The sequence below is a fragment of the Ammodytes marinus genome, assembly GCF_949987685.1.
Source record: "Ammodytes marinus genome assembly, chromosome: 7".
NCBI lineage: Eukaryota > Metazoa > Chordata > Actinopteri > Uranoscopiformes > Ammodytidae > Ammodytes > Ammodytes marinus.
This window is the reverse complement of record NC_137211.1, coordinates 30,919,424-30,943,363: the sequence shown is the minus strand read 5'-3', so window position 1 is coordinate 30,943,363 and position 23,940 is coordinate 30,919,424. Positions and strand designations below refer to the sequence as shown.

The following is a 23,940-nucleotide window of genomic DNA, read 5'->3' as shown; positions in this document are numbered from 1 at the left end:
TGGTGATACTCCCACTCAGGATGCTCTCTATGGTGCAGGTGTAGAAGTTCCTGAGCACACTGAGTGGGAGTTTAAAGTCTCTCAATATTCTCTGACCCAGACAGACACACAGCCCTTGTGGCGGTGTGACAGTCCTGGCACGGAATTCTGTCTGAAGAGCTGACAGTCCATACCTGAAGTTTATTTGACCTGCCCTACAAGCCAAAAAAAAAAAAAAAAAAAAAGGAGAAAGGTGCACCACACTTCAAAGTGGCAAAATTAATGTTGAGTTTTTAAAATAAATGTCCTCTGTCCAAGCGTTTTTTTTTTTTTAAATTTCCACAACAATTTCTGAGATGGTAGAGACGCTGACGGGCTTTCTTCACAACGGTGTTGGTGTGACAGGACCATGACAGGTCCTGTGTGATGTGAACACCGAGGTATTTGAAGCTTTCCACCCTCTCCACCAGGGCTCTGTTTAAGCTGAGAGGCTCCTTTGCTGTTTCCTGCTGAAGTCCACTCTTTGGTATTGTCGACGTTCAGCGTAGGGCTGAACGATTTCTGGCCAAAATGATTATTTTGATCAATATTGAGATCACAATATTTTACCGGGATTATTCATTGATTTTAGTGACAAAGATATTTTTATTTGACTGTGACGTAAACATAACACTGCTTTCACATCCATGTGATCGACTATGCAATATTCCTGCTAATGTACAAATCTTTGAACATATAAATAAAAAAAAATTAAATTGTGTACCAGAACTTTACACAAAATCAAATCAACAGAGCACTGCTTTAACTTTTCCTTGTTCTGCATTTCTGTTAAATAACACATATTTGCAGACAAATAAAGGTGTTTAGTCACCTGACCTCATTGCGTCCCAACCCCAACCAACCCCATCAAGGGGTCGGTTGTCACACACTATGGGGTTGTTTGTCACAATGTTATCTCTATGGAAAAATCTTAAAAAGAAGGCAAGAAAGCAGAACTACAATTGAAAGTTTAATTTCATTGTCAAGTTGAAAAATAGGCCTACATAACTTTATGCATCTTAACACAAAATGAGCAAGGAATTAACAAAAAGGAAATCCATATGAGTGCACTGGGGTGCAGTAGCCTTGGCAACTGGTCTAGTTTGGGATGCACTGGGTCGTGATTTTGTTGCCCTTTTTCTCTTTTGCATGCTAGCTGCCTTTCCTGCTCAATTCTCTCCTTCTCTGGGGTGTCAGTGAGGATACAGCTTGACATTTTCTTTTGTTATTGGGTTCCTTTCCTGGCTGCACCCTTTGGATAACATGTGACAACCAACCCCCCATAAAATGTGACGACCAACCCCAACTGGAATTTATTGCTAGCATCAAGGCCAACAACCATCTGACAACTAATTAGCTTGCTAAAAACAATCTAAACTATAGCTTACCCTTCACACTTTTTTAGGGTAACAAGTGTTTTGTTATAAACCCATTAAGTAAAAGCCTAGAAGAAAAATACTGAGGAGCTAAATATTTTCAATTTGACATGAAAAACACTAACAGTCCTCTCACCTCAAATGCAGCAGTCTAACTCCAAGGAAGACTATGTAGGTGACCTCTGATCCCAGTTGTGGATATTTACATACCAAAATTTAACAGACAGCGCCTTCTGGTTCCGAGATATAACGATTGTGACAACCTACCCGTGTGACAAATTACCCCGTTCTCCCCTATATGGCCCAACCATGTCAAAGTTATTCACACTTTCAATGGCGGATCCACTGGACTTTGATTGACAGCTCCCAGGGAGCCTGGGGTTGCCAGGTTGGAGTTTTCATGTACTGTTGTCAAGACGAGAGACAGTAGCCGCATGGACAGGCTGTGATCGCTTCTTGCAGACACATGATCAGCGAGTGGTTTGGGGAGCGATTCGCACCCTCATGTACATTTATGATGGCTCACTCTAACCACCTATGCAGGAGATCTCTCATTTTAGTGACGAACTTGGAAGGGGCCAGCATATTAAACGCTGAGCTATAGTCAAAAAACCGCAGTATGACATAGGCCCCTTTCCTGGTGTCTAAGTGGGAGAGTGTGGAGTATGTGGGCTATGGCATCCTCTGTAGATATGTTGGGGCTGTAGGCAAATTGTAAAGGGGTCCAGGGTGACAGATAAGGAGGAGGTGATGAAGGTTTTGATTAGTCTCTCAAAACACTAAGCAAGTATATAGGACTGGGATTTGAGCCATTAAGAGCTACATTCTCCTTATACACATAGGTCATTGTAGCTGTCTGGAACCATGTCTGTAAATACATTATAGTATAATACTGGAACTAAGTCAGAAACAACCCAAACTAAAGCAGGAAACAGCACAGCTCCCTGCAATGGACTGCTACAAACTGGTCTGGACGGACTACAGCTATAGTAGGGAAGCAGCCAGTGTTGGGGAAGCTACTGTGAAAGCATAGCTATGCAAACGACCGATGACTTCACACTGGAAGAAGTTGAAATAGAGCAAAGCTTCCATAGAATAAAAAAAGTATTTTAAACTAGTTTGTAAAAAAAAAGTAAGGTATTCTAATTTCATTAAATGGAGTTCCTCTTCTTCCCAACACCATAAGCAACAATGTCAGTCTGTTGCTTATTAAGAGGCTTGTGTGAACTCACCACGTGTGACTCCTTGGAAGCCAGTTTTCTTTTCCCACCTTCTCAATGCAGAACTTCTGGGGACCATTACTTCCTGTAATACAAGGCAACAGTCAATAGGATCACTGAACAAGGTTATAATGAAGTGTGTATTTTCAGTGCTTAGGACTGGAACTCTTAATCTGAGACATGTATAGTTAAAAGTGTGTTACTAATAAAGAGAAGACAAAAAGACAGACTTAAATAAAGGAGTTTGCAGAAAAACAATCATCCATAGGTTGCTCTGGATGCCTTTTTAAATTAATTAAAAGCCGAGGTAAACGGTCAAATGGACTGATTACCCATAAGGTCGGCAAAGCCTCCGACAGGCAGGCGACAGGTGCCGGTCACAAACTGCAGCAGCCTCATCCTCTTCTCATTGTCCATCTCCTTTATAAACTGCAGGGCAAAATGTCAGGCTGTTTAAAACACTTTAAATCCACAAAAAAAAAAGATACTTTAATAAATTACGAGTAAGAAAAAGCATTTCATAATAAATGAAGGACTACATGCGGGGGATGGGGACTGTATGCTTATGAAATTCAATGGAAATAGCAGCTCAGTGTGCTGTGCCCACAAATGCATCAGAGACCCCGTTTCCACTTGTCTTCAACATCTGATTTTTGTGATCTGATCACATCTGGACAGCTCTAACTACAAGTGGAAACACTCTCAGGAGGCATTGAAGACGCATTGAGATCGGATCACAAAACCACATTCGGAGGTGGTTTACGTTGCTTGTGTCCGATGTGTCCGCATTCAAATAGTAGTGTAAACCAGTGACGTGCGGTCAGGGTAGGCAGGGTAGGCAGTGCCTACCCTGGCGCCGTGTGCAAAAAAATTTAAATAAAATAATTTTTTATTTTTATTTAATAAACTTATATTTGTATTATTACTGTTAATTATTTCGATCTTTACATGTAATCCGCGATTACTTTAAAAAAGTGTAGACGTTTTGATTCGAAACGTGGCAGTTAGTAAGTTACGCCAAAAAAATATTGTGCCTTTGCTGTTTCCCATTCATTGTGTACGGCAAAGAATCAGTGCCTTTGCGCCTATTCATTGTGGACGGCAAGAAAAAAAAAGTTTTCGCGCATGCGCACTTGATTCTGTATTATTTAACATGTACGCAAATAAGCATAATTCTTTGTGCCTTTTTTACGTAAATGGTATGCCACATAAGCCTTTACGTTACATATCATTCATGGACCAATTAAAATCGAGATATTACTAGACATTTACGCAGCTTAGGCCAACGTCATTACGTTGGCTATGCTCATTCACGTCGCGCGGATTTTTAAGTCAACATTGCAGCTGCCGTGTCCGTGCACGCAGATATTTCAGACTGGAGGAATTTTAACAAATTGGATTATAATTTAAAAAGGAACAGAATGAATAGCAAGAGAAAGGCCTGCGCCAGCCTTGGACGGTGTACAGCAGCAACAGGGACAAACAATGTTCGAGCATTTCAAACGGACAGGTAGCCTACATGAACGGAAGGATGCTAGCTAGCTGTGCTGTCAGTCAGACTGTCACTGGATTACTATCGTCTTGCTTATTTCTACAGCCAGGGAGTCAGATTGGTGAGTCAGAAACTTTTTGGGGGTTTATTTAATAATAAAGTTGGATGAATTGATACCGAGTGCAATCCATTCTGCATTTTATATTCAATTGAGCAGTTGTGTTTTCATTGTTACTGACGGACAAACCTAAGCTCTGCAATGTGGATAAATGGTTATATTCTGATGCTGGACAGGTCCATGGGGCATATGCTACTGGTACTTTATCTATTAAGATAAAGTTTATGGAGTGGAGTTGCCATCAGTTATGCTGTAGTCCTACATAATGATGAATGCTGTCTTTTATTTTTAAGTTGAATAGAAGTAGTACCGGTAGTTTGAATCGGCGAAGGTTTGACTTGTTGCCTTACGTTTTTTCGGCCCTCGGTGTGAGAGACGGGTCCGTTAAGTCGATGGATGCGATGTTTAATCATTTAGACCAAACTACAGTAGGCTACGGGCAAACCTGAAGTCACCGTCGTGACATTTCATATACGTCCCGTCTGTGTGTGTGTGTGTGTGTGAGTGAGTGAGTGAGAGAGAAAGAAAGAAAGAAAGGGAGGAACTTATTTGAAATTGGCCGTGCGTGCCTGTTTGTTGTTTATTGTTTTTGATTTAACAATATATAGGTTTAGAGAAATCTGGCTTTCAGAACTCAGTGCCTACCCACTCACTGACCTCACCGCACGTCACTGGTGTAAACAGCTATGTGACTTTTGTCCACATTAGGCTGCCGCCCCCTGTCTGAGCGGAAATACATAGAAAATGCATAACTAGCTTTGCTTTTGCCGATAAAACAAGTTAGCGCCGTATAGCATTAGTTAACTCACCCGGTTGTGTGCGGGCGGCTAGCGCCTCATATTATGAACCCAAACATGACGGCTATGTCCGTGGGACTTTCACAACAAGTACAGCGAAGCACCGGTGTTGATCTACGCCAGCCACGGTCCCCTGTCACAGCCAGGTAGGGTAATGTTGGCTACTTGGCTTTATGTTGTGCCGCCGTGCACCGATGCTGCTGTAACTGTGTTTGTTATGTAGCTGCCGTGAATATGCAATGCTGTTTTAATTAGGGATGGGCATAATTGATCGATTAATCGATCATTGCTCGTGAAGAATATTGTCGAGCACATGAAATTGTTATCGATCATATAGCCGTTGTGTTGTGCAGTGTGAGTCCGGCAGCACAGCAATGAGTTTCACTATGTGGCAGCATCATAGATGGGCAGCAATTAAACATCCTACCAGCAGGGGGACATACTTAACTAGTAGTAGGAGACAACAGAACAGGCTCAGGCAGCAGCCTGCGAGCTGCCGTAGATGTCAAAACAAACAGGAAGAAGTTAAGGCAAAGTTTGGCATCGGACCGGACAGCTTTAGAACAGAAAATAACTAAGTTCATTAAGCATTGTGAAACCTTGTATAAGTACAGCACTTAAACAAACCGAATTATGTACCACTTGTGCATTGAAGCCTACATCCGACCCTGTTTAACGTGTGACGTTAGCGCCGCTAGTATTAGCGGCTAACTTTAGCGTCCATGCTTTCCTACTTCGCCTTCATCAGGGAACTAATTTGCACATTTTGTTTATTAGATGAAGTAACGTTAGGTCCTTTACCACTCAGAGAAACGTGCCGTGCCCTTATGCAGTCTTTGGCAGCATCTTAGGAGGCGCATATGTGTTTAAACTTTAAAGGTATCGTAGCATTGGCTCCTTGTTGGCTCATAGCCTCGGGCTTTAACCAGCGCCGCATTTTATTATTATTTTACTTTAAAAAGTTGCCTTGTCTTAATAGATTGTTGTTTGCCTGGAAGATATTGGAATAAAGCTGTAATTGAGTAAAAACCTCTTGTATACAGTCTATGGTAAAACGCTGTATTTTGGATGTTCTGTTGGCATTTTTTAATATGTAAAAAAAGATAACGATTGCTCGATAATTGCTCGTTAATTTTCCCGATCGATCAATGAAATTTCTTAAAATGCCCATCCCTAGTTTTAATGCTAAGCTATTTGTGCTGTTCAGTTTGTCTTTTGGCACAGTTGTTGGCCGTGTTGTTGTTTTTGTGCGGACATGCACGCTGTTGTGTCGGGTCGGGTCTGATCGCAGCCATGGTTAATTAGGGGAAATACAATATCGGGAGGGAGACTACGCGCGTAGAACCATTTTTGACACAAAATTATCAAGCAACATTTTAGCTGCGTTACGTACGTAAATCTTACGCGGGTAACGCGTGTAGTGTGTTCGTACCTTAAAGGTTTTAGTGTGAGCACAGTTAAAAGTATTGCAAATGACAAGCTTTATGTCCTCTGCTTTTGACTGGTGCCCTGCAGACCTGCAGCTATCTTCCTGTTCTTATCTGCTTCAAAATAAAGGTCAACTCGCATTTGGCTAGTAACAGGCTTTTAATGTGAAGGCGTACAAGATATGTTCTGTTTGCACACGAAGTAACTTCACTGCATTAATTTAGAAAGCCACGTGCCGGTGGTTGTGACCAGAGTTTGTTTATCAGAGGCAGACGTTAGAATAGCAGCCCGGCGAGCACACATCTTTCACCAGCCAAAGTGGCGTAATAACTTACTTTCCCAAGACTATTTACATGCATTAAGCAGTGTTGTGCATCGCTCCTCTGTGTCTAAATGAGACGTCTCGTCAACCTGTCGCACAAGTGTGAGTGTCCTTGTAATTATCTTCGCACGTAATAAGCCTACATTTGAATGGCAAATGTGATTAAAACTGTGGCACTGTACAGCCCTGAATGTGTACTTGTTTGAACCCCACCGGTTAAAAACAGCAATGCAAACAGAAATTATGTACGTATTGATTTACATACAGAGTGGGTAAATGGAATCTGATCACAAGTAGACAAAGAAGTCACATGTGGACAGACAAGTGTGAACACACGGACTGAGAGCTGGCCACCTTTGATCGGATTACCAAAATCACATCATAATCCCAGGTGGAAACAGGGCCAAAGACACATTCTTTGCATTTTGCAAAATAATGCAAATTTTCCCCCATTTGAATGTGCTGTGTTAAACAATTCACACATATACATATGTTGGGCTTGTCTGCTGCAAGTTCACAAATAAATGCTCACCTTTTAATTGTAATGGTTATAGAAAGGTGACACACTCAGGATTGTGAAGGGAATAGTCAATTTAAAAATACATCAACTGAAAATCCTGATAATAACAAAGCATGATAAACATTAACATGAAGACTCGCATGGTCATTTGGAGCTGTTTAGTAAATAAATCTATATTTCCCATATCCCTGATGTCTTGATACTACACAGTTCAATAAACAGTGGGAGAGGTGAATACTGTCTGCCAACCTGCCAGAACCAGACGATCTGTTTGCTGCTGCGAGCGTAGTGTCTGTAGATGGTGTTCCTCTGCCAGTCTGCAAGGTCGATCTCCTGCATACCACACAGCATCACCTGGGACAGGAAGACACTGCATTACATTAAGGCCATTCTTTAACCTCAAAAGTTGGTTAGGGTCCCAAAATAAGCAAGCTGAGCCGCTCCTGTTTTCGGTACTCCTCTGTTGCGGTAACAGCCACCTGAAAAGGTGCGCGAAAATGTGGAGCTACACACTGCCGTCCGTTGATTGGTTAAAAGAATCATTTCCACATTAACCCATTGATGACGGCTGCTGCGCGACGCCACATTGTATCTCCTGCCTGATGCTGCATAGCGCAGCATTGTTACTTTATCTAATGTTCATGGCGTGCGCAGCATAGAATGCACTGTCATTGGTTCAAATACACATGAGGTGGGTTTTGTTGATTTTTTTAAGACCACGTGACCACCCAAAAGTTGTGTGGTTTGCCGAAAATCACGTCAATCAAAAAAATTCAAAATAAATAAATTAAAAATAATAATAAAGAAAATATGCCGGCTGTGTCGGCAATAGTGTATTACAGAACAGTTAGTGGTGTTCGGAGCGCAGAATCTAGGTCTACTATAGGCTACTGAAGAAAATCACTCAACACATTGCATCTATTTATTATCAATATTTATGAATTTAGGCTATATTTTGCTGCTCCAACTCAAATTCCAGCCAGGCGATAGTTAAGTTTCAGTTTCGTTTTCATCTCCGTGGTATACAGCCGTTTGGACCAGCTGATCAGCTCCCGACAGCAGGAGTCAGTCTACGTTCCAGTTGTACTGGGAAGTCGGATTTATGGTGCCAGTGATAACTGAACTAAATTATAAAATAAAGCTATCTCCTCCTTCCTATATCTGTCTATCTTTATCCCTCCACTGCACACTCAGTCACTACTATCCATGCTAAAAGGAAGCAGGATTATAACCTCATTTAGCACATTCTTTTTAAATATTTTATATTATTTATTCTTTTTTTTTCTCCCCCATCTAATTTTTACGATTTTTAGAAAAATTTGTTGGTTTGTAAACGCTAAGGGAGCATGTTTAAATAAAACCTGTGAACCTTAACTTTTAAATGTATTTTATTTCATGTTTCTATGTGCTACACAGGCTTAGATATTAAGGTGTTGGTAGACTTGACAATTCGTACTATATTTTCAGAAAACCCTCAGGCATTAAGGACATGCATCCAAGATTGCCATAGTCATCAATGGGTTAAACCGCTGCGTGTATTCACCTCGGCGAGAGTGAAGAGAGTCTTGTGTTAAGCGAGAAATGTCGGCGCAGAACTCTGTTTATTGTGTAGTTTTTTTCCTCTTCAATAAAGTAATCAGTGGGCTACACTGTGTCCCGCTGCTACAATGTCACCATAGTTGCGCAGCTGCCACAGCCAGTGCTATACGCTCACTGTCCCTGTCGGCTTGCAGCCTTGCACCCATTTTGCAGAACATTAGACAAGTTTTGGGATTTTTATGAACATGTTTTGAACACTAGCAAAAATTAGTAAATCCCAAACTTTTCGAACAAGCATTCAGTTAATTCTAAACTATTGACTGGCCTGGAAAACAGGTTGTTTCAAATTTCAAAAGATTTCCAGGAATTTCATGCAATCAAAACTCCTCAGACGTTAGCAGTAGCTCCATCATACCTCAAGCTCTTTAGCATCAAAATACTGCAGGTACTGCTGAGGCAGAACCTCGTTGAAGCCTTCAAAGAAAGCCTGGGTCTGCTCCTCCACTCCTCTGGACATCCTCCACTCTGCTACCAGCCTGAAAGCGCACGCACACACACACACACATGACTATGTGCTTCACTTTCAGAACTACATTCTAGCCTAGGGAACGCTGCCTTGAACACATGTGAATCTAGCGTGTGAATGACTATGTAGTGCATAGAACAGGCTGAATGCCAGTGAATGACTATGTAGTGCATAGAAGAGTCTGAATGCCAGTGAGGGGCTCCTATGGTGATCAACCCACCTGATGTACTCCTCCTTGTTCTCCTCAGTCACCTGGATGTCTCCTCCCCCTTCCTTCAGCTCGTGGGTGGAGATCTCTCCCAGAATCTCTTTGTCCACGGAGAAGAACATCTCCAGACTACACTCCTCGATATCGTTATCCCTGAAGACAAGCACCCCACCGTTAATATCACAACACTGTGTTCCATCGAGTCATGCCACACCCTACACTATACTAATGGCTGTTTGACAACATCTGCTGTAACGTAGATGCACAAGGCAAAATCATGTATTAGCTGGCAAACAAACAGGAGAGTTGACAGAATAACTGACTTGGAGACATATTTTGTGGAAGGTGTGTCTAGGTTGTGACATCAAATTCAGACATGGTGTTTGTGCACTGAGGCATCAATGAGATTTCAATGCTGTTGCTCTGATTAATCACATAAACTTCTCACATACATCAGGATGGTAATACTAGCAATACATTTTCCAGGTTCTCACAGTTTTACATCTTAGAATGAAATACATTTTAGCACCTCAGATATACAGGGGATGAACACAAAAACTCAAAACTAATGCCATGTTTATTGTTTCTTGGTAACCAACAGAATGAGAAAGGCTGTCTATTGTTTAAAGACCTACTTCACCCGTGGGAATATGAAGGTGTATTGAACTCTGAGGTCCTCTGTAGTATAAATGTGCAAACATTTTTGAAATTGGTTCAACCTAGCCTGAGAAAAGGCAGAAAGAGTGTTTAATGGTCTCACTGTCTCACCCTACATTTTACTAGTGTGACACACTAGTACACATGTAGGGTTAGGATTAACAGGACAGCTTGGCCAAGGGAAGACTGAGGAAAGACTGAGGGAAGAAAAACCTAATTCATTATATTATAATAGCGATTTTATAATGATAGAACGCTGGTTCCATATGGTGAAGTGCCCTCTTTTAATGAATCCATTATATTTTAGGTGGCGCCCCACAGTTTGAAAACCACTGAAATAGACCATTCTACTCACTTGATCCACATGAGCGAGTTGTAGAACTCTGGGTCTATTGACTCCAGGTCTTTGAGTGCTAGCGGCTTGTTAAGCATGCGCTTGTAGAACGGCAGAGAGAAACCAGTGTCGATGAACTTTCCATGGAAAAGAGCCTGAAGGACACAAAAACACACGGTTAAGATGGTTGTGGATTCCTTTCCTTCTGAGTCTCAGTTGCTGTGTAGGGAATTCTTCGCTGTAAGTCAAGTCAATTGGATTTACTCAGCCAAATATCAGAAAAGATGACAAAATTATTTAAAAATTGTGAACGTAAAGCCCCTATAAACCAAAATCCACAACTATGACATTTGGGGAGTTAGTTGCATGATACAGGGTTCATACACACTTTCCATTTAAAAATTCCATACTTTTCCAGACTCAAATTTTCAGGATTCTCGGTCGATTTTTCAGTCTAAATTTGACATCCGAATACAAATAGTCAGATGCTTATCATATAAATGAATGGTTCTGAAGCCAGCCCTCGAAGTACTTACATAGACCTATGACAATCTCTTTGCCCAAACTCAAAAGCAAGTAAAAACTGAAGGTTCATTTATTATCTATTTTGTTTCATTTATTATCGTCATGCACTGACATGAGTTGACATGTAGAGTTATTTTTATTTTTTTGTTTTGAGGGGGCATATAAGATATTCTTCACCCTGCCTCCTTTTCGTCAAAAAGGAGGCAGGGTCATGGACAAAATAAATACAAAATCAAATCAATCAATTAATCAAGATCGTTCGCCACTTCTGATAAGTGTTGCTCGAAAGACTCGCCAGACGTTATTTATTAATACAAAATGGCCAACTGTTCCCAAAACTTCTCTCACAATGATCCTTCTTGCCACTCTAATTAGGAGGAGCCAATGCACAGACAGACAGACAGACAGACAGACAGACAGAGAGACAGACAGACAGACAGACAGATAAAATGACTCACCATGGCAATGAAGCGCCCTATGAACTTGAAGTACTTGAGGTGGTCAGGGTTGATGTAGGAGGCGGGGTTGATCTGTAGACAGTAGTTGTCTTTACCGGCGTATTCAAACAGGCAGTACATGGGGTTCAACACCTCGTGGGACAGCAGGAAGAACCACTCCCTGGAACAGAGCATACCACACACGTCAGACACACACAGCTCCACAATGCTAAGGAGCTAACAGCTAAAGCCCCTATCTCACTGGGCTGCAACTGTTTGCGACAAGTTGGAGACACAAAACTGCGAGAAAATATGGAAATTAGCAACAATTTTTACTTGCAGTCTCACTGAGTTAGTAATTACGACACGTTTGCCAATGTCCTTGCCGGGAGCTCGCATTTATGTCTTGCGAACGTCTGGCGAGAGTCGCACGAACGGAATGTCAGTCTCTTCTTTGTCTCAAATCAGTCCCAATTTAGTTTCATATGTCGCCAAACCCTCGCAAAGTTGGCTCACACTTCTAGCACTTTCTGACTCGCGGAGACTAAACTGAGAAGGGTTTGCGACGTGTGCGACACACCTGCGACCACTCTGCGACTCATGCGAGGAAATTGAGACCCCAGCGAACATTTCAAGACAGTTTAGAGACTCCCTCGCGAATGCAGTCTCCAACTTGTCGCAAACAGTCGCAGCCCAGTGAGATACGGCCTTAAGTCACATGTTTAAACAGTATGAAGGGAGCATTCCATTTCATTAAAGGGTGCAAATATATACATATATACAATATAAAGACAGGCGTCAAGAACTTTCACAACAGTCTAGGGAGCATCTTGTTAGTCAAGAGGAGGTACAAATGAGTTATCATGTTATTGAAACTAAAAGAAAAATACACAAACATTCTACAAAAACATGCTTTTTATTATTCAGAGATTGAGTGATTGATGGACCAAAGCAACTACAATGGACGAAACAGTTATGAAACTCCAGAAGACATTTTCTTCACTACATGTGAGCACACATTATTACAACGCTTCTCTAACTTACCTGGCCACGCCTCCATAGTCGAGGCCTTCTTCTCCAGGGAAGATGATCCACAGTCTCCTCCGCAGATCCTGAGAGTTAAAGCTCATGATCTGAAATAGAGACACAGTTTTAGTGATAAATGAGTATTGTAAAAATCACTGTATGAGACAACGGTGCACTGGGGATAGTACAATTGCAAAAGGCAGTCACCTGCTGGAAGGAGTCCTCAAACAGGGTTTTTCTGGATACGTTGATCTTGATGTGTTGAGGCAGTGACAGTTGCTGGAGAAAATTAGACATTGTCAGATATAGTTAGTCGTCACAAGTACTTTCAGCAAGTGTTCTATGTTAGTTTATGGATGGGTATGAATACAATCATTACCATAAAGTGAACTTTTCAGGGGTATCATAAACAACAGTGCCTTTGCAGGTAAAAAAAATCATGTCCGGAAGGGGTGATATTCAGAGAACTCCCAGCCTGGTTCATTACTCAAAACCGCAATCATGGGTAAGACTGCCGACCTGACTGCTGTCCAGAAGGCCATCATTGACACCCTCAAGCAAGAGGGTAAGACACAGAAAGAAATTTCTGAGCGAATAGGCTGTTCCCAGAGTGCTGTATCAAGGCACCTCAGTGGGAAGTCTGTGGGAAGGAAAAAGTGTGGCAGAAAACGCTGCACAACCAGAAGAGGTGACCGGACCCTGAGGAGGATTGTGGAGAAGGGCCGATTCCAGACCTTGGGGGACCTGCGGAAGCAGTGGACTGAGTCTGGAGTAGAAACATCCAGAGCCACCGTGCACAGGCGTGTGCAGAAAATGGGCTACAGGTGCCGCATTCCCCAGGTCAAGCCACTTTTGAACCAGAAACAGCGGCAGAAGCGCCTGACCTGGGCTACAGAGAAGCAGCACTGGACTGTTGCTCAGTGGTCCAAAGTACTTTTTTCGGATGAAAGCAAATTATGCATGTCATTCGGAAATCAAGGTGCCAGAGTCTGGAGGAAGACTGGGGAGAAGGAAATGCCAAAATGCCTGAAGTCCAGTGTCAAGTACCCACAGTCAGTGATGGTCTGGGGTGCCATGTCAGCTGCTGGTGTTGGTCCACTGTGTTTTATCAAAGGCAGGGTCAATGCAGCTAGCTATCAGGAGATTTTGGAGCACTTCATGCTTCCATCTGCTGAAAAGCTTTATGGAGATGAAGATTTCATTTTTCAACAAGACCTGGCACCTGCTCAGTGCCAAAACCACTGGTAAATGGTTTACTGACCATGGTATTACTGTGCTCAATTGGCCTGCCAACTCTCCTGACCTGAACCCCATAGAGAATATGTGGGATATTGTGAAGAGGAAGTTGAGAGACACCATACCAAACACATTGGATGAGCTTAAGGCCGCTATCGAAGCATCCTGGGTCTCCATAACACCTCAGCAGTGCCACAGGCTGATTGCCTCCATGCCACGCCGCATTGAAGCAGTCATTTCTGCGAAAGGATTCCTGACCAAGTATTGAGTGCATAACTGAACATAATTATTTGAAGGTTGACTTTTTTGTATTAAAAACACTTTTCTTTTATTGGTCGGATGAAATATGCTAATTTTTTGAGATAGGGATTTTTGGTTTTTCTTAAATTTTTTGCCAAAATCATCAATATTAAAACAATAAAAGGCTTGAACTACTTCAGTTGTGTGTAATGAATCTAAAATATATGAAAGTCTAATGTTTATCAGTACATTACAGAAAATATTGAACTTTATCACAATATGCTAATTATATGAGAAGGACCTGTATATATAGGCATTTTCAAACTTTATTAGATAGTACAGAGTTGAAATGGGGAGAAAGAGAGAGGGGGATGACCTGCAGCGAAGGCCCACGGGTTGGACTTGAACCCGCGACCACTACAACGAAGGCCGGAGCCAATATGGTATGCGCTCTGTCCACTACACCATCGGAGCACCCCCAACAGCAGCAATAATTTCTAAATGTATACTGTTCTGACTCTTACCTGGCACCAGAATCTGAAGTACTGTACTTTGGCTTTGAAGTCTCGAACGTAGGTGATATGTGGCCCGTTTTCACTGTGAAGGAAGAAGAGGCGGAGAGTTTCAATATTTGAAAAAATCTTGAAGCATCTCAAATGTTATTCAAACTTGTCATATAATGTGATGTCATGCACCATTTTACCCCTTTTTTATTTATAAAAATAAAAATGTACCTTTATTTATACAGGTAAATCCCATTGAGACCAGAGACTCTTTTTCAAGGGAGACCTGTTCCCATTTACACGTTACCATTCACAGGCTAACTATCGACATTCACACGAGGCAATGTGGGTGAAGTGTCTTGCCCAAGGACACAACAACCATGATACAAGTGGCAGGGCGGGGATCGAACTGCCAACCATTCGATCATTGGCCGACCCGCTCTACCACCTGAGCCACAGTCGCCCCCCTGTCATGGATATCATTCTAACATGTCTTATATTAAGCACACACATCTTTTCAAGAGGGTAAAAACATCTTAAGGTAGGTTGGGGGGAGTATGCTACTGCTCCTATACTAGTAGGGATGGGAATCGAGACCCGGTTCCTCTTCAGAACCGGTGCAGAGTCAACCAATTCCCTGGAATCGTTCGTGGAAACGGTTCCGCTCGTTGCAAACGCGTCATGATTTGACACTCACGCTGCGTTGTTTTGGTTCAGAACGCAGCAAACATGGCATTGAGACAGAATCTCTCTACATGTTGGTTGTTTTTCACTTGAAAAGACGACAATACGACCACTTGCAACAGTTGTAAAGTTTCCATTTCGTCAAATGACACGGGCACAAGCACGAGCGCAAGCGAGCAGACGGCGATCGTGACAGTTAAATGTTTAAATGTCCGCTGCCTGTCTAGTCGACACCAGAATTGCCCATTGGACTTGTACATACAATGTGTGAGAATTAAAGTGTGTAGGATATGTGTGGGCTAATAAAAGAGGGAGAGAGATAAAAAAGTGAGAGCAGCATAAAGCAAAGCAAAAAGGTTTTCTTGACCGCTGCCTTAAGCCCCGCAGTGTTTACTCACGTTCGTCAGCTGGTTTGTTTCTTTTTCCTTCTGTCAGCTGTTATAGTGCTGCCTTTACGCACGGCGGTGGAGACAAACCCAAAACAACATACAGCGGAACTCGGCGGTGATAAGGAAACAATAGTGTACACTTAAGTTTAACAACAAACTTCATAAAGACACACTTAAAATAACGATCTCTGCCCATACAAAAAGCACTGACTTGGATAACTTGATGGAGCGATCGATGTGCAAAGAACATCCGGCACATGTGTCTGATGACGGGCCGTTATATTAATAATAAACAGCGGGCGGGCTTATAAAAAAGGAAGAGAGATAAAAAGGCGAGAGCCTTTTTCTTTTTCCTCCCGTCAGCTGTTCTAATGCACCCTTTACGCACGGTGGTTGAGACGAACCCTACACTAAAGTTAAACATGAAACTTTGTAACTACACACTTAAAATAACGATCTCTGCCCATACAAAAAAAAGACTTGGATTACTTGAGGAGCGACCGATGTGCAAATGTGTCTGATGAAGGGCCGTTATATTAATAATAAACAGCGCGCTGCACATTAGAACAGCATGTACATTAAATATCTCGTATCCTTCCTGAGAGGGCATACATGATATTTTTTTTGCAAACAAAGAAGACTTCTTTGTATTTTTTATGTCAGTTGAATTTTGTTTCAAGTTGAATGCAAATGAGCACAGTTAATATTCCAAAAGGCACAAGCTCTTCCTTAACTGTTTTCAGTCTGTGTTTTTAGGGAACATAATGGCATTTGGGCTTAAAAAGGCAAACCTTTATTTTTGTCTGGACCAATTAATGTGAAAATTGACAATTTCCTAATCCTAAAGTACTCTTGATAATCTTTGCAACAACTAGACACACCTCTGATCAGATATTTAAGCAGGTTAATACAAATAAACGCATTTGTACTTATTTTCTCACATTGAGAATCGATAAGAGAATCGGATCGAAAAGCAGAAATTGGAAATCAGAATCGTTAAATTCTTATCAATTCCCATCCCTAGCTCCTAGTCAGTTCATACCGTCACTTCCCTATTCACTGAACTGGTTTTTCCAGCACTCAAGCCAACGTCATAACTCCCCACTCCTGTTATTCTCACAAGTGGTTATGATGACTCAGCTCAGGTGACGGAGTGAAAGCAAAAGAGACTAGGTTAAGCCATTAGTCAAAAGATAATGCGTCACACGGTTTTAAAAATATAGGAGGGATTTTCAGATAGTGACTCATAGTTGAAAAATCTGCTGAAACAGAACTATGCAGTAGAGTAGTAACGTGGTGGTGTGTTCTGTTTGGTTGATTATGTTAAGTTTCAAATAAGAGCTTAATGAGGAAATATTTTGGGGTGGTCAAAATCTGAAAAAAAAAATAAATAAATCCCAGTAGCATCAATTATTATTTTGTCAGCTTAATGGGCTCATTGTGTAACATTATGGCACAAGGCCTATGTGCTTCAATCTGCGGGGGGAGGGACCGCAATTGTTTATATGGAGGCTCTCACAGAAAGAGGAAAACTTGATCAATGATCCATAATGGTCCTTCACTCATACCACTTTTATAAAGACTCGCACTTGAACGTTTTTTTGTACAACGTTTTAGTTTTTGTACGTACGCCCTTCACCTTAAATCTGTATCATCTGCTTTGACTAGTTGGTGATTGCTTCATTTCTCAGAAAGTCTTATTTAAAGCAGAAAACAATAAAAAAATATTAATTAAACATCTGCTGGAAATGGCTAATGGTCAATTAATCAATTGCAGATAACTTTAGGCCTCTTTTGGAAAAACAAATTAGTACTGTCATGCTTTATCAAGAGTTGGAGGAAAGCAGAAAGTAAAAAAATGGTGGAGGGCATACAGTGAGGACTTTCCAGTGCGCGGGTCGATGTAGGTGGTGGCTCTCCTGTTGTGGTCCACGAAGTAGGGAATGCCGTCGACGGTGAACCTCATCTCCCAGCCCTCTGGAAGGGGCTTCTCGTTCAGCAACCTGACAAATGACATGACATCCATAATTCACTGATATATTATATATCAGGAGATTCCTAAAAAGCATGTAACGATTGTGCGGCGTAGGAGATCCCAGACAAACTGACCCCTGTGTCCTAGGGTCCTCCCACTGTGTTGCCCGCGTAGGGTGATGTACAAAATAAACTCTGCCCGTGGAGTCTGTTCTCTTCTCTGAAAAGACACAGGAACAATCAATTAGGCGATCATTTGACTTGTATGTACATCGTCTACAAAAAGATCCCATGACAACCTGGAGACACACGTGTTTGAACTCATCGTTGAACTATTTTGACCTTAAACAAACGACAAACTTTGTGGCTGACCAGTGACCATGAGGTCTCCGGAGGGTGTCAGTAGTAAAACTAGTGGTGGCTGCTATTACATCTACGGTGCCCATCATCTCTACCGTTGTGTCCTTGAGCAAGACACTTAACCCCAAAATGCTCCAGAGGCGCTGCGTTATGGCAGACCCTTCGGAGGAGTGGTCACTTGAGAAAAAGTTCAATGTGCCTTGTGTACATTGACTAATAAAGAAAACTTAAAATCAATTCTCGTTAGAATCAGTGAAAATCTACACACCTATGTGTCCATACTGGGTGTGTGCTGAAAATAAATCCAGTGTTCATACACAGGATGACCCAGGCTCTTTAAACAGGAACGTTGCTAGCTGCAGTGGGCGCACTTTGTTTAAATAACCTTAGTTAACCTATCCGTTCAAAGAGCCTAGGCTGTCTATTACCACTGGATTAAGGTGCACACACAGTATGGACAGTATTGACAAAAAGTGATTTTGACAACAACTGTTCTCAATAATGGCTGACTCCACCTTTAAGTTCTTTAAGGAAAAGAAAATGATTACTTTAACACTGGAATATAATCCAAGTAATGATTCAGACGGCTGTGCGTTTAAATCAAATCCTTTAAGATCTTACCCCATCCGTGTGGCAGAGGCCCCAGAGGATCAAACTCCTTATTCTGAGCTGCTGACGCCTGTTGGTCCTGTAGCTACACAGAAGACAATCACAATCATGAATGAGGAATCAACAAGCACCAAGTGTGGTGTTTCTGTTATTTTGATTTGATGTACAAGCAAACAAACCAGTTACATGTTGTTTGACAATGCGTAGTGTTTGTCATTAACAGCATCGTCAATTCAACAATAGTCATCATATTCCAGTTCGCTTGCTTGCTTACACACACACACACACACACACACACACACACACACACACACACACACACACACACACACACACACACACACACACACACACACACACACACACACACACACACACACACACACACACACACACACACACACACACACACACACACACACACACACACACACACACACACACACACACACACACACACACACACACACACACACACACACACACACAGGATCGTCTCACCCCAAATATGAACCTCTGGTTGAACTGCTGCATGGCTCCCTGCAGCTGGCTGCGTTGGTGCTGCCACTGCTCATAGTTGCGCACCGTCTCGGTGGTGGGGCGTTGCCAGGTCGTGGTCCGTGTGATGTGATCCACAAAGTAGACCCGGCCCATCTGGTCCACCCTACGCTCCCAGCTGAACACACACCACACCAGGGAAGACAAGGGAAGAACGCAGAAGAGTCATTACAGATAGACTTGACTTGAAAACAGAAGCCTCTCAGTCATTATGCACATTTTTCTTTTAAAGATAATTTTTTGGGGCATTTTCCATGCTTTATTGACAGTATGGAGAGACAGAGATGAAAGTGGGAAGAGAAGGGAATGACATGCAGAGAATGACCCAGGCCGGATTCTAACCCTGTTGGGTCTGCTGTGTATCCATTTGGTAGGTGAACAGGTAACAGGATTCTAACAGCCTGTTGCTCTCAGCTAATGACATAAGAAAAACAGAGAGGCTGACTGAAGTATCAACATAGACTTTCAGGCTTTATAACTCACTTCTATGGAGAATATAAAGAGGTTGAGTTCATAGAACAAACAACAATAAAGAATATCTACAAACTGCCAATGTGAAGAGTTCAGGATTTACTCTAAGGCCTGGGACACACATCCCATGTCTGCCTCCGTTACTGCTGCCTCTCTCTTATTGTTTTCGGCCACACATGCAACATCTCACTGCTGCAACGCTGCTTCTTAAAGTCTTGTCCGTCTACATAGTTATCATAGATAATTCCCATTAATATGCAGTTGTTTAATGTCATTTTATGAAACATGATTAATATTGAATTTCGACAGTTATCAGTGTGCCTCATTGTTTTTTTCTTCTTCACATTTTCGCTTGTGAGAAGTTTTATTTTGAAAGAGACAGCAGAAAATGGTGAAACTACAGTGAAAGCTGCTGGTATGAAGTCAATATGACTGTCAACACAGCATGTCTCTATCAGTTAAAGCAAAAAGACCCGAGAGAGACACAACAGAGGTTGGATGTGTGGCTGCTGTAGTGTTTTAACACGGTCGCCGAAATTAAAAGGCAGACGCGCAGTAGACGCAGGACGTGCCAAAGGCCTCTGTTACACCTGGAATGTACACTGTATTGTACGGTGGTGTCATTTTGGAAGAAGCAGAAAACAAACTAAAGACACACAAAAACAAAAATACAAAAAGATTGGAATGCTACAACTTTAAAGGAAAAAACTGAGTCTTGAAGTCTTTACCCAGCTGGCAGTGGGTCAGGCCGTTCCCACGTCGTTCTCTTCTCCACGTGATCCACAAAGTACAACCTCCCATTCTGATCCACCCTCTGCTCCCAACTAGATAAAGCACAGTCATAAAGTTGGGTTAGTTATGGACCTTATGTAATGCCAGGGAAAGTCACAGTGTCGTAATGATGGTTATGATAAGGGAGTGAGTTATGCCATTGTCATTACACAATATTTGTGTCAGTTACGACGGTCCCTATTTCAGATAAGACCATTATAGAGCGATCAAATAGGGCCGTTTTGTGGCAGAGACATGACAGACTAAGCATTGTACACCCATCCATAATCACTGGCAATAATGGGGCTAGAAGCGGTATGTATGTTGTTGGCTGTCTTGTGCTCCAAACAAACAGAAACAAGAAATGACTGTAAATTTTGAGCGGAACCGGCAACTTCTCTCCTCTTCCTTCGCCATGTTATCTTACTCTTATCTCTTCTGGCAGAGTGCTGTCAGCTGTGCTCCTATTGGTCAACATCATGGAAGCAATGCAAGCCGTCGTGGGCGGTAAATAAAAAAATCTTACATCGTAGTCTTTCTCTCAGAACATGGTGAGACTTCCTTAAGGTTATTATTGGGCTGATATTGGGTAGTCTTTTTGACATTGACAATAGTCACAACCACAGGGGAAAATGTAAAATGAATGTGTTGTTATTTTGCTTCAGATAAGGTTTCTTTCATGTTGATGACACATTCACTTGTAATAATCACATTTGAGAGGAGACTATATTCTCCATTTTCCTTTAACCAAAGCTGGAGCAGCTCTTGAGCAGAGATGTTAAAATAAGGGCTAACCCGGGGGGCAGCGGTCCTGGGTTGACAGCGGGGGGGACCCTGGGGGTGACGGCAGGGCTGCTGGCTGTAGGTCTGGAGGCTGACGTGTTGCTCCGGTCTGAGCCTGTGGAGGGACTGGAGTCTGGGGCTGAAGAGGGGGCTGAGGCTGAGGCTGAGGCTGAGGCTGAGGCTGAGGCTGAGGTTCTCACCGGGGTTTCAGACCCAGCTTGACCCTCACTGCCTCCAGCCGGGGCAGAGCCGTTGATGGAAGACGCTGTGGAAAGAGCCACACATGACAGTTCAGTGGTACATCCTCAGACCTGAGCAGCTGAATAACAGATAGTCACTTAAAAAGGAAGAAACTAGGATAAGAATATGGATTATTTAGTCGAGCCATCCCCACTAATTGCATTGTTCGGTGTAGCCCCCGAAGACGCCTCTCTTAGTAAAAGGGAAGTCAACATGTTGGCCTTTTGTTCGTTTCTAGCTAGGAGGCTGATACTGTTTAAATGGAAAGACCCTATTACACCGACACAGTCATTGGATCAGGGAGGTCATGTGTCATCTAAAATTGGAGAAAATCAGATATACAGTTAGAGGGTCTACTGAGACATTTTATAATATTTGGCAGCCATTTTTACTTCTGTTGAAGGAATGGAAGCTGACAATATGACAATGTAAACAATTTCATTTGTATAATTTCTATTTACTTTATTCATTTTTTTTTGTATTTTTCTTTACGGATGTCTGGTTATGTAATATTAGTATGCATATGTCTGGTATCTGGGGGGGTGGAGGGGGTTGTTTGAGTTTGTTTCTCTGTAAAATGTAAAAACCAATAAAAAGACCTTGATCAAAAAAAGAATATGGATTATTTTTGTTGACGTAGGCTGGCTTTGCAACTTGAGTTGGCAAAGCAACGTCATGAAAGAGCAAGGTTTTCCTTTTCCTAGATGTTATTTGCACTGTTCATCAGCGCTGCCTTGTGTGAATATGGCTTGCATTAAAGTTAACTACAACTAGCACATGGTGGTTATATGCCACCGCGAGGCATACAATTACCGAACAGTGAGAGTACAGTGGTGGCAGGCAAAGCTTTAAAAAAGGGGTAAAGCTCCTAAGATAATAGAATATGGTACTAGGTCACTGCAACCGCAGTCGCAGTAACCTTTATAGTTTAACCTTCTTAACCATCTTTTTGTCAGAGTCGACATTTGTGTAAACTTGCAATTGGATTGTGATAATCGACATACATTGCAATTACATGCAGACTCATAATCGGGTAAATAAACAAATAAGACTTCAACAGGACTTGTAAAATGCATGTCGGCGTTCTATCTGCATGTATACAGGATCGCATATCGCACATCGGAGTTTGCGTTCCGCGCTTGCTCGAGAGTTCCCTGTCGGGGATTTCACAAGGAAGTGGACGGAGCTGACATAATAAATAGTAGTTTTGTTGCCGGAAAGGAACCGGACGTGGCTCTATAACCACTTGTTGAAAGGGCTACAGCGCAACCTAGCACAACGGAGTCAGCTATGCTCCGGCCATTTATCGAATATTTGAAAGGCCATGTATACTCAGACAAGTGACGCGGTCCGTTCGAGTGGCAAAATCGGTATATGTGATAATTTGTGCTGCCAAACGATTAAAATATGTAATCACAATTAATCGCATTTTTATCTATTCTAGCCTAAATGTCCCTTGATTTCCTATTTACCAAGAAAAACGTTAAAACAGCTTAGAAAAACGGTTAAAAATGCTGGCCAAACCAGCATTAAATAAGACAGAAAATAACATGGAGCCTCAAATCAATCACACCAAATTCCCTTACAATAAACTAACTTTTTATATTGTGGCAAACAGGATTTGCCTTATCTTTGTTACACAACCATCAATCAAACACATAAGAATACACTCTCTGTCACCATAGTTAATCTCGTGTTCACGCACTCACACCTCTGTCGTGCGCAGGAACATAATGGTGCAAAATGGGACGATAGTGGAGGAAGCAGGTGAGTGTGTTTCGGCTCTGATCTGCTATAACCACTACATTCACCTCAGGTGTCGGCCAGAACACCACGCACCATTCAAAAACCGTGAAACCAGCAATAGACAAAAGCACATTATTAATTTGAGGTGACACGTTAATCTGCAGTGACAATCCGCCAACCGCGGCCATTAAGGCCACTATGAGTAACATGGCAAGTTGGCGTCCCCTTTGGACAAAAGCGGTAGTATTTTTAAGACGCCCGCTGTCGCAAAGCGCATGCCAGGCGCGTGAGTGTGAACTGAGAAGGGAGCAATATAGTGCATGTCCGTGTGTTGAAAGTGTGAGGACTCTTTTCGGCTCCGTGAGAGTGGTTTTGACACTGCATCAACTAATGCCAGTCACTGCCACACGCACCTGATTGCAATGAGTTGAGCAGTGTCACCTAACAACAATCTCTCACGAAGCTGAAAGATTACGTGTCCGACCGTGTCCGACTCCTCACAGAAAGCCAATGAACGATAGACGGCAGTTAGTATGGATCACGATGAGGTAATGTGTTTATGTTGTTGTAAATAATGACTATTTCAGATAATGGTTATCTGATGATGGTGAAGCAAAGCAAACTTTGTGTTAGTACCAACCGCTCATTCATTTAGGAGTAAACACTGCAGTCTAGTTTCGCTCTCGTGAAATTGTATACACGTTGCTTGGCAACACCCTCGTCCCCCGTAGCCTATATCACTCTCCCTTTTAGCTTTTCTTCATTGCATTCTCTTTTTTTTCTTTGATGGTTCAGCCCCGTTATCAGTCATTATGACGACAAATAACTGTATC

General features: G+C 42.2%; 1 protein-coding gene across 2 annotated transcripts in view; it reads right to left on the bottom strand.

The window, feature by feature from the left end:
* Positions 1–23,940, bottom strand: part of itchb (itchy E3 ubiquitin protein ligase b) — a 54,375-nt gene that overhangs the window by 4,803 nt on the left and 25,632 nt on the right. The window contains exons 8-23 of one of the 2 annotated variants that reach the window (XM_080031118.1): positions 21,134–21,386; positions 20,296–20,391; positions 19,040–19,214; positions 18,551–18,623; positions 17,705–17,789; positions 17,470–17,598; positions 14,544–14,616; positions 12,751–12,822; positions 12,562–12,650; positions 11,539–11,698; positions 10,577–10,710; positions 9,577–9,717; positions 9,246–9,366; positions 7,541–7,645; positions 2,947–3,043; positions 2,627–2,699 (exon numbers count right to left, since the gene is read on the bottom strand). In XM_080031118.1, the coding sequence (XP_079887244.1) occupies positions 2,627–2,699; positions 2,947–3,043; positions 7,541–7,645; positions 9,246–9,366; positions 9,577–9,717; positions 10,577–10,710; positions 11,539–11,698; positions 12,562–12,650; positions 12,751–12,822; positions 14,544–14,616; positions 17,470–17,598; positions 17,705–17,789; positions 18,551–18,623; positions 19,040–19,214; positions 20,296–20,391; positions 21,134–21,386 (1,876 nt within the window). The remainder of the gene's footprint in view (positions 1–2,626; positions 2,700–2,946; positions 3,044–7,540; positions 7,646–9,245; positions 9,367–9,576; positions 9,718–10,576; positions 10,711–11,538; positions 11,699–12,561; positions 12,651–12,750; positions 12,823–14,543; positions 14,617–17,469; positions 17,599–17,704; positions 17,790–18,550; positions 18,624–19,039; positions 19,215–20,295; positions 20,392–21,133; positions 21,387–23,940) is intronic. The other variant, XM_080031119.1, reaches the window with a different exon arrangement.